The 11,321-nt window shown below is 45.5% G+C and overlaps 1 protein-coding gene across 2 annotated transcripts in view; it reads right to left on the minus strand.

The window, feature by feature from the left end:
* Nucleotides 1-11,013, minus strand: part of LOC106580333 (oxysterol-binding protein 2) — an 89,005-nt gene extending 77,992 nt beyond the window's left edge. For both annotated transcript variants that reach the window (XM_014161237.2, XM_014161235.2), the window contains exon 1: nt 10,646-11,013. In XM_014161237.2, the coding sequence (XP_014016712.1) occupies nt 10,646-10,977 (332 nt within the window). In that variant the 5' untranslated portion in view covers nt 10,978-11,013. The remainder of the gene's footprint in view (nt 1-10,645) is intronic.
* Nucleotides 11,014-11,321: the final 308 nt, after the last annotated feature.

Genomic DNA, 11,321 nt, shown 5'->3' on the forward strand with positions numbered 1-11,321 from the left:
AGGCAATTCCATGTGAGAAATTGCCAAGAAACTGAAGATCTCGTACAACGCTGTGCACTACTCCATTCACAGAACAGAGCAATCTGGCTCTAACCAGAATAGAAACAGGAGTGGGAGGCTAGTCTCTCTTGACTGTTTAGCCAAGACATGAGTAGCTGGCCAGCGTGCTTGCAAAATTTCATTCTGGGTGCCGAGATTAAAGGTAAAGCTGATCCTAAACAAGCAATTTGTGGTCAACTTTTCCCTGGCTCCATCTTAGACCAGATAGGGACATGGTCATGCAATGCAACAGGGAGAGAAGGGTTCCTCAACAGCCCAGCTTCCAGCGTGCGCTGCCTTCCCAGAGCTTCAGCTCTAACTGGGTCACACCACTAGAAGTGTGCTGATGAGAAAGATGAGATCCATTCTGATCCCTCTGCCCTGTGAGGAGGCAAGGCCATGCAACGGCAAAGGGATTACAGAGCCAAGGCACAGCAGAAGCGGAGAGAGAGATAAGGACGGCGGGGCACAGAGAGAGAGAGCGAGAGATGGACGGTGGGGCAGAGAGAGAGATGGACGGTGGGGCAGAGAGAGAGATGGACGGTGGGGCAGAGAGAGAGAGAGAGAGAGAGATGGACGGTGGGGCAGAGAGAGAGAGAGAGAGAGAGAGAGAGAGAGAGATGGACGGTGGGGCAGAGAGAGAGTGAGAGAGATGGACGGTGGGGCAGAGAGAGAGAGAGAGAGAGAGAGAGAGAGAGAGAGATGGACGGTGGGGCAGAGAGAGAGCGAGAGAGATGGACGGTGGGGCAGAGAGAGAGAGAGAGAGAGAGAGATGGACGGTGGGGCAGAGAGAGAGCGAGAGAGAGAGAGAGAGAGAGAGATGGACGGTGGGGCAGAGAGAGAGAGAGAGAGAGAGATGGACGGTGGGGCAGAGAGAGAGAGAGAGATGGACGGTGGGGCAGAGAGAGAGAGAGAGAGAGAGAGATGGACGGTGGGGCAGAGAGAGAGAGATGGACGGTGGGGCAGAGAGAGAGAGATGGACGGTGGGGCAGAGAGAGAGAGATGGACGGTGGGGCAGAGAGAGAGATATGGACTGTGGGGCAGAGAGAGAGAGAGATGGACTGTGGGGCAGAGAGAGAGAGATATGGACGGCAGGGCAGAGAGAGAGAAAGAGAGAGAGAGAGGGAAATAGAGAGATATGGACGGCAGGGCAGAGAGAGAGAGAAAGAGAGAGAGAGAGAGAGAGAGAGAGATATATGGACGGCAGGGCAGAGAGAGAGAGAAAGAGCGAGAGAGAGGGAAAGAGAGAGATATGAATCAGAGAGAGGGAGTGTGAGGGCCAGCGGGTCCTGTGTGTTGTGCTGTGCTGGTAAAGCATTAAGGGGCTTTTACCTGTCGTTCCCCTGAGCACCACACAACCACACAAAACACAGATCCACCGATCTGAGGGCGTGTAATGAAACAGAACAGCGTCTCAACACACTTGAGAGACTAGCTGGCACAGGCATGAGCAGACAGGCAGAACACACAGAGACAAACAGGTAAACAGAGAGACATACAGGAATAAAGACAAGGACAAATATACAGCATGGTAATAAGGGAACACAACAGGATACAAGGAGAGATAGGCACTACATGTTCCTTGGTGTAATAAAAACATGAGACAAGCAAACCAAGACAGAGACACTGTGGCACGTTCAGTATGACCTGCTGAAAGATTAAAGCTGAGGATATTAAGTGTTTCTATTCAGCATTGTCTCTTGCGCACACACACACACACACACACACACACACACACACACACACACACACACACACACACACACACACACACACACACACACACACACACACACACACACACACACACACACACACACACACACACACACACACACAGTGACCTGGCACTGAGCCCAAGGAGGAACCCATTAATTTGATTGGACCACGTCTTCCCTCCTTTCCCCCTCTCCAACATCTCCAGGCCAGAGCGAGCCTACGTCCGAGGAAGGCTCTGAGCTCAGTGCTGAGCAGGACTGTCCCTGCCCCTCCAACTGGCTCGTGTATCGTCTCATAACTCTTCTTTCCTCTCTTCAGGACACAGTGTGCCAGCAGGACCAAAAACCAAACTGAGAACTGAAAACGATGCAGAACCCCCACCTAGCCGTGTAACTATCCAGTTAAAACTGTATTAATACTTCTATCTCAGAGCCAAGCTGAGATGTGCATGGGGCCGCCAGGCTGAGTGTGTGTGAGGCAGTGATAGCAGGGCTTGCATAGGGCTCCAGAAGCTAATGCTTTGTAATCTTTACTAAAGCACTGTCAGATTTCCTCTCAGAGGTAAGTAAGCTGTGATGAGAGTTAAAGCCGGAAGAAAGAGTCAATGAAGAAATAAAAAATGAAAGACGTGAGGAGGAGGGGAAAGGCCTTGTCACACATTGAAGTGAGATAATGGTGGGTGTTCACCTCAGTAATTTACAGTACCTGACTGGTGATGGGAAAACAGGAAACAGCCAAAGGATGGTGGGGGGAGGTGGCTGACTCGGAGTAAAAGAGAAGCAGCAAAACAATTCAAAGTTGATTGGTCACGTACATAGTTTAGCAGATGTTATAGCTGGTGCAGCAAAATGCTCATGTTATTAGACCTGACTGCCCTTGACTAGCACAAAAACATCCTGTGGCGTTCTGCATTAGCATTGAATAGCCCCCGCGATATGCAACTTTTCAGGGAAGTTAGGAACCAATATACACAGGCAGTTAGGGAAGCAAAGGCTAAACAGAAATTTGCATCCTGTAACACTAACTCCAAAAAGTTCTGGGACACTGTAAAATCCATGGAGAATAAGATCACCTCCTCCCAGCTGCCCACTGCACTGAGGCTAGGAAACACTATTACCACCGATAAATCCGCGATAATTGAGAATTTCAATAAGCATTTTTCTACGGCTGGCCATGCTTTCCACCTGGCTACCCTGACCCCGGTCAACAGCCCTGCACCACTCACTGCAACTCGCCCAAGCCTCCCCCATTTCTCCTTCTCCCAAATCCAGATAGCTGATGTTCTGAAAGAGCTGCAAAATCTGGACCCCTACATATCAGCAGGGATAGACAATATGGACCCTCTCTTCCTAAAATTATCCGCCGAAAATGTTGCAAACCCTATTACTAGCCTGTTCAACCTCTCCTTCGTATCGTCTGAGATCCCCAAAGATTGGAAAGCTACCGGGGTCATCCCCCACTTCAAACGGGGGAGACACTCTAGACCCAAACTGCTACAGAACTATATCTATCCTACCCTGCCTTTCTAAGGTCTTCGAAAGCCAAGTCAACAAACAGATCACCGACCATTTTGAATCCAACCGTACCTTCTCCGCTATGCAATCTGGTTTCTGAGCTGGTCACGGGTGCACCTCAGCCACGCTCAAGATCCTAAACGATAGCATAACCACCATTGATAAGAGACATTACTGTGCAGCCGTATTCATCGACCTGGCCAAGGCTTTCAACTCTGTCAATCACCATATTCTTATTGGGAGACTTAACAGCCTTGGTTTCTCAAATGACTGCCTAGCCTGGTTCACCAACTACTTCTCTGACAGAGTTCAGTGTGTCAAATCGGGGGGCCTGTTGTCCAGACCTCTGGCAGACTCTATGGGGGTGCCACAGGGTTTAATCCTCGGGCCGACTCTTTTCTCTGTATACATCAATGATGTCGCTCTTGCTGCTGGTGAGTCTCTGATCCACGCAGACGTCACCATTCTGTATACTTCTAGCCCTTCTTTAGACACTGTGTTAACTAACCTCCAGACGAGCATCAATGCCATACAACTCTCCTTCCGTGGCCTCCAACTGCTCTTAAATGCAAGTAAAACTAAATGCATGCTCTTCAACCGATCGCTGCCCACACCTACCCACACGTCCAGCATCACTACTCTGGACGGTTCTGACTTGTGGACAACTACAAATACCTAGGTGTCTGGTTAGACTGTAAACTCTCCTTCCAGACTCACATTAAACATCTCCAATTCAAAATTAAATCTAGAATCGGCTTCCTATTTCGCAACAAAGCATCCTTCACTCATGCTGCCAAACATACCCTCGTAAAACTGACTATCCTACCGATCCTTGACTTCAGCGACGTCATTTACAAAATAGCCTCCAACACTCTACTCAGCAAATTGGATGCAGTCTATCACAGTGCCATCCGTTTTGTCACCAAAGCCCCATATACTACCCACCACTGCGACCTGTATGCTCTTGTTGGCTGGCCCTCGCTTCATATCCGTCGCCAAACCCACTGGCTCCAGCTCATCTATAAGTCGTTGCTAGGTAAAGCCCCGCCTTATCTCAGCTCACTGGTCACCATAGCAACACCCACCCGTAGCATGCGCTCCAGCAGGTATATTTCACTGATCACCCCCAAATCCAATTCCTCCTTTGGCCGCCTTTCCTTCCAGTTCTCTGCTGCCAATGACTGGAACAAACTGCAAAAGTCACTGAAGCTGGAGACTCATATCTCCCTCACTAACTTTAAGCACCAGCTGTCAGAGCAGCTCACAAATCACTGCACCTGTACAAAGCCAATCTATAAATAGCCCATCCAACTACCTCATCACCATATTGTTATTTATTTTGCTCCTTTGCATCCCAGTACCGCTACTCGCGCACATCTATCACCCCAGTGATTAATTTGCCATACTGTAATAATTTTGCCACTATGACCTATATATTGCCTACCCCCCTTATCCTACATCATTCGCACAAACTAAAGATAGATAGATAGATAGATAGATAGATAGATAGATAGATAGATAGATAGATAGATAGATAGATAGATAGATAGATAGATAGATAGATAGATAGATAGATAGATAGATAGATAGATAGATAGATAGATAGAAGAGACTTTCTCTATTGTATTATTGACTGTTTGTTTATTCCATGCGTAACTCTGTGTTGTTGTTTGTGTCGCACTGCTTTGCTTTATCTTGGCCAGGTCGCAGTTGTAAATGAGAACTTGTTCTCAACTGGCCTACCTGGTTATTAAATAAAGGTGAAAAAAAATATATAAAAAAAATGTTTTGCTCCTAACAACTCGGTAAAATGTCAAACAGGTAAACATACAGTACCAGTTGAAAGTTGGGACACAGCTGCTCATTGCATTGTAGAATAATAGTGAAGACATCAAAACTATGAAATAACACGTATGGAATCATGTAGTAACCAAAAAAGGGTATATTTTAGATTCTTCAAAGTAGCCACCTTTTGCCTTGATGACAGCTTTGCACACTCCTGGCATTCTCTCAACCAGCTTCATGAAGTAGTCACCTGGAATGCATTTCAATTAACAGGTGTGCCTTGCTAAGTTAATTTGTGGAATTTCTTTCCTTCTTAATACGTTTCAGACAATCAGTTGTGCTGTAACAAGGTAGGGTTGGTATACAGAAAACAGCCCTATTTGGTAAAAGACCAAGTCCATATTATGTCAAAAACAGCTGAAATAAGCAAAGAGAAATGACATTACTTTAAAACATTAAGGTCAGTCAATCCTGAACATTGAGAACTTTGAAGGTTTCTTCGAGTCCAGTCGCACAAACCATCAAGCGCTATGATGAAACTGGCTCTCATGAGGACCGCCACAGGAATCAGATTGGAGCCCAAATAAATGCTTCACAGAGTTCAAGTAACAGACACATCTCAACATCAACTGATCAGAGGAGACTGCGTGAATCAGGCCTTCATGGCCAAATTGCTGCAAAGAAACCACTACTAAAGGACATCAATAATAAGAGACTTGCTTGGGCCAAGAAACACGAGCAATGAACATATCCTGCCTGTTTGATCCTGTCTGGAGGTATAGTAGGACAGGGCCACATCGTCTCCCGACCCCTCCCGTCTCAGCCTCCAGTATTTATGCTGCAGTAGTTTGTGTCTCGGGGGGCTAAGGTCAGTCTGTTATATCTCAAGTATTTCTCCTGTCTTATCTGGTATCCTGTGTGAATGTAAGTATGCTCTCTCTAATTCCCTCTCTTTTTTTCTCTCTCTCGGAGGACCTGAGCCCTAGGACCATGCCTCAGGACTACCTGGCATGATGACTCCTTGCTGTCCCAAGTCCACCTGGCCGTGCTGCTGCTCCAGTTTCAACTGTTCTGCCTCCGGCTATGGAACCCTGAACTGTTCACCGGACGTGCTACCTGTCCCAGACCTGCTGTTTTCAACTCTCTAGAGACAGCAGGAGCGGTAGAGATACTCAAAGATTGGCTATGAAAAGCAAACAGACATTTACTCCTGAGGTGCTGACCTGTTGCACCCTCGACAACCACTGTGATTATTATTATTTGACCCTGCTGGTCATCTATGAACATTTGAACATCTTGGCCATGTTCTGTTATAATCTCCACCCGGCACAGCCAGAAGAGGACTGGCCACTCCTCATAGCCTGGTTCCTCTCTAGGTTTCTTTCTAGGTTCTGGCCTTTCTAGGGAGTTTTTCCTAGCCACCGTGCTTCTACACCTGCATCGCTTGCTGTTTGGGGTTTTAGGCTGGGTTTCTGTACAGCACTTTGTGACATCAGCTGATAAATAAATTTGATTGATTGATTGATTAGACCGGTGGAAATCTATCCTTTGGTATGATGAGTGCAAATTTGAGATTTTTGGTTCCAACCTCCATGTCTTTGTGAGACGCAAAGTAGGTGAACGGATGATCTCCGGCATGTGTGGTTCCCACCGTGAAGCATGGAGTAGGTGTGATGGTTCTTTGACCCAAAACACACCTCCAGGCTGTGTTAGGACTATTTGACCAAGGAGGAGAGTCATGGAGTGCTGCATCAGATGACCTGGTCTCCACAATCACCTGACCTCAACCCAATTGAGATGGTTAAGGATGAGTTGGACCGCAGAGTGAAGAAAAAGCAGCCAACAAGTGCTCAGCATATGTGGGAACTCCTTCAAGACTGTTGGAAAAGCATTCCTCATGAAGCTGGTTGAGAGAATGCCAAGAGTGTGCAAAGCTTTCATCAAGGCAAAGGGTGGCTACTTTGAAGAATCTCAAATATATTTAGATTTGTTTTTGGTTACTACATGATTCCATGTGTTATTTCATACAATGTAGAAAATAGTAAACTTTCGACTGGTGCTGTATATATAAAAATGTCAGAACAAATCCGATTAACAACTCAAATACTGTAGCACTGTAACAGTAATCCAAATGCAATCTATATGTATATACACAGGATGAATTTACACAAGATATACTAAGAATGATATGTACAGCAGTAGATAGCTCACTCTATGTCAAGAATCAATTATATAAATAAATATCCTGTATGTATAAGCAATGTAACTAAAATGCAATGTCCAGTAACAGTTACATTAGAATGAGCAATGCAGAGAATACAGTATTTGCAGTCTGAGCAGAAATGCAGCGTCAGACCAAAGACGAGTCAATGGCGCAAGTGAAACATTGCAGCTCTATAAACCCCCATAAAATGTTAAGTGGCTTAAACGCTGTGTGTCAGATCAGCTGCAGCCCAGAGATTATAGTCCATGTCCACCACTGGCCTTTGACTGCCACTACCAACTTTACATATCAAGCCCTGACTTCTCCATATCAGCACAACTCGACTGGGAAACTGAGATCCTTTGAACATCATTGGGATCAAATAAGCAAGTGGCATGGGTTAAGTAAGTAGTGACTCACCCCTTCAGGAATAAACAATTTGCCCTGCTTTTGAAAAGGGCAACTAAAGAAAATAGGCTACAACAACTGATTGATGCATGCTGTGATGCATGCTGTGATGCATGCTGTGATGGATGCTGAGATGCATGCTGTGATGGATGCTGAGATGCATGCTGTGATGGATGCTGTGATGGATGCTGAGATGCATGCTGTGATGGATGCTGTGATGGATGCTGAGATGCATGCTGTGATGCATGCTGTGATGGATGCTGAGATGCATGCTGTAATGGATGCTGAGATGCATGCTGTGATGCATGCTGTGATGGATGCTGAGATGCATGCTGTGATGCATGCTGTGATGGATGCTGAGATGCATGTTGTGATGGATGCTGAGATGGATGCTGAGATGCATGCTGTGATGGATGCTGTGATGGATGCTGTGATGGATGCTGTGATGGATGCTGTGATGGATGCTGTGATGGATGCTGTGATGCGAGTGACGTACAGTAAGCCATTCTGGCATCCATCTACAACCGGCAGGTAATCACTGCTACGTAGTCATACTACAGTCATAATACTGCCCTACATAATATGCGTCTAACACTTTTGAAAACACAAACAAGACAAAAGGAACTGACTGCTGCTCAGAGCAGATGAACTGTCCATTAATGGAACGCTGGATGTTTTAACGGTACAACCTGACTTTAGCCACATAGAGAGCTGTAACACACATAGGTGGCACAGCTGCAAGATACTGGAGCACTGACTGACACAGAACAACACTTCCCCTCTTTGCCTCTATAATAATGAGAAAACGGGAGATGGGATGCAGGGAGTGAAGAACAGTGTTGTTCTGACAAAGACATAGTGATGCATGCAATGCCTCCACCTCAGTCCTGCTGAGCCAACAATGTTTTACAACCATGGTGGTACATCAGAGGGAGACGTCAAAGGTACAGTAGAAAACCTCCAGACATGAAGACACATCATTGACATGTTAGGTGCTACTGGTTTAATTTAGAATCACTTTCAAATACAGACAGAGACAGACAGGCAGCTTCTGTACGCAGGCGGACAAAAACAAAGCCTCCAGCCAGACGCACACAGAGAACTCTGCAAGGCAGAGAGGAGACGAGGGGCATTACTCAGGCTTGCTTTTGTGGGAACCTGTGCGCTCCACTGCCTCAGTGCTCAGATGTCAACAGGCTACCTTCACATCAGACAGCAGTCACCTTCCAACATTTGATTTGATTTAACTAGGCAAGTCAGTTAAGAACAAATTCTTATTTTACGATGACGGCCTTTGCAGACTCATAATGACTATTAATAGAGGGAAGACTGAGGGGACAGAGTTCTTTCCTTTCACCATCAGCACAAACAAGAGTTGGACTTTGGCTCCCCTGTTTCAGTTTCCACTAACCCTTCACTCTATGGCTAAAGGACAACAGGGCTGTGTGTGAAGGTGTGGTCGCATGCATCTGATTCTATAGCACGGTATAAGATGTGTTAAGTGAAGTCCGCCAGGTCCCATTACCACCGACTCCTTCAGACAGTAGAAATAAATTTGATTGAGTAGACCTACTACCGGTAGTTAGCCTACATTTTGCTCTGATGAGAGAGGTAGGCTCGTTTCCTCCAGTGAAGTCAAAACAAAATATTTACACTAAGTAATTGTAGGTTGATGTGACACGTTTATAGTGTAACTATAAACTATTAAAATACATTAGCTGTCTCTGCTCTTTACAAACACCTGCTGTCATGAACCCCATCATCTGAGTGGTTTAAAAAGCCTAAGCTGGTTTTAGGAGCCAATTACACTCCCTCTCAACAGCAGACACTCATGTTTCTGGATGGACCTCATTCGCAGGATCTCAGAGGAATAGACCTACTTTCTGTTATGAACCAATTAATTAACCACAGTAAAACTGGGTTGGGTGAACAACAGTTGTTACATGTGACCCACTCTCCTTCTCCATTGACTCCTCCTGTTCAGAGGGCTGCCCAGAGGAAACTTGACTCCCATTCAGGAAGCACCCGAGCCACAGGTGTTATTAGTAAAACACAGGTGGCAACTGTGCACTGTGTGGAGAGACGATGCTTGTCTTCTACAAGTGAATGTTGTTTTACTCCCAGGGAAAACATTCAGTGGGAGTGCATTTCTTTCGAAATGCAATAATTTGGGGTGTGTGTTATATGTAGCTAACAAAATAACATGGGTGGCAGAAAATGACTGATGACAGAGACTAGTTAGCTAGCTATATTTGTGCTAACGTTAGCAAGCTAGCTAGCTGGACAAATCATTATTTCATATGATAGCCCAACGCTATAAAAGGTATACACTGAAACATTTCTTCCTATTAGACTTTGAGTTCCATCTCGTTAACATCAACAATCACTTGACAAGTCTACCTAGATCTATACAAAATCTGGTTAGCTCGCTGAGCTAGCAACTTCTCGCTAGCTCAGTCAGTGACAGCTAGGTCGTGCCAGAGCCACTCGCATTATGTCAGACTGTCTGTGTAACGTTACAGTAACTACAATGATTTGAACATTCTAGCTAATATAGATAGTTAGCGACATATACGTTTTAAAGCTTGATAGCTATAATTTCTTTGTTAACATGATTGCAAGCCCTTTAAACTTAGCTATCTATTAGTGATCTGTGAGAATAGTGCCCACTGAAGTTAACACATGACGGGGCTTGTCTGAAGTCAAGAAGTTGTCATGATCTCCGTACCACACTGGCTAGATACCTAGTTAGCGGTCATCATAGTGATTGTTTGTTTGACACTTGCAATAAAATACCATCAAAGTGTATATAGTACTAGTAACTAGCTAGCTAGTTAGCCTGCAATTGCGGCTTATAAACATGTATTTTAATATTCTAACCCATGCTGATGCTGACATGGTTAACGTTTAATTTGACAGACAATGACACTGTACTGTAATTAGCTAGCTACACAGCAGCTAGTGTCAGCATGTTTACCTGTAATACGACAGAAGGCCATTGCTGAGGACGAACCATCGGCGTTGATACCCTTTCAAATAGTTAGTCCATTTAAAAAGCCAGCCTTTGTAAGTATCCGATCCCGGGGCTGGGGCACTCGCAGGAGTGGAAACCGAGCTCTTCCCCTGGTCGCTCATCCTCCGCTCCGCCGCGGGTTGAGGTGTGCAGCCGGACAAACAAGGTACCGCGGAAAGGAATGACACTATCCTCCCCGAGCGACCACAGAGAGCGATCGCTCTCCCCATACACACCGCCGATGAGTGAGCTAAACCGGGGAGGGTCCGGACCAGAGAAAGCAAGATTAACACCATACGCCCCTTTCACATGACCCTGGAAACCGGAGGAAGGATGAAAACTGATGGGAACTTTGCGAAGGAGGTACTGGCATGTGACGCTGGTGTCAGGAATTCCTGAAACATCAGGAGGCATGTGATTCATCATTTCTGCGATTGTTTTATTTTCTATTCGAAATAAACTATCAAAAAGCAAAGACTTTACTCTCCTTGGAGTAAATTGGATAAATACTGATGCAACTTCAAGGATTTTTTTTGCTAAATAGCTGAGATTTTGGAAACATTACAGACACTAAATATGTATACATGTTCAGTATCAGTAGCAAGAGTGTTGTGTGAATTCTCATAGAATTTTACTCCAG

The sequence above is a fragment of the Salmo salar genome, chromosome ssa20 (assembly GCF_905237065.1).
Source record: "Salmo salar chromosome ssa20, Ssal_v3.1, whole genome shotgun sequence".
Taxonomy (NCBI): domain Eukaryota; kingdom Metazoa; phylum Chordata; class Actinopteri; order Salmoniformes; family Salmonidae; genus Salmo; species Salmo salar.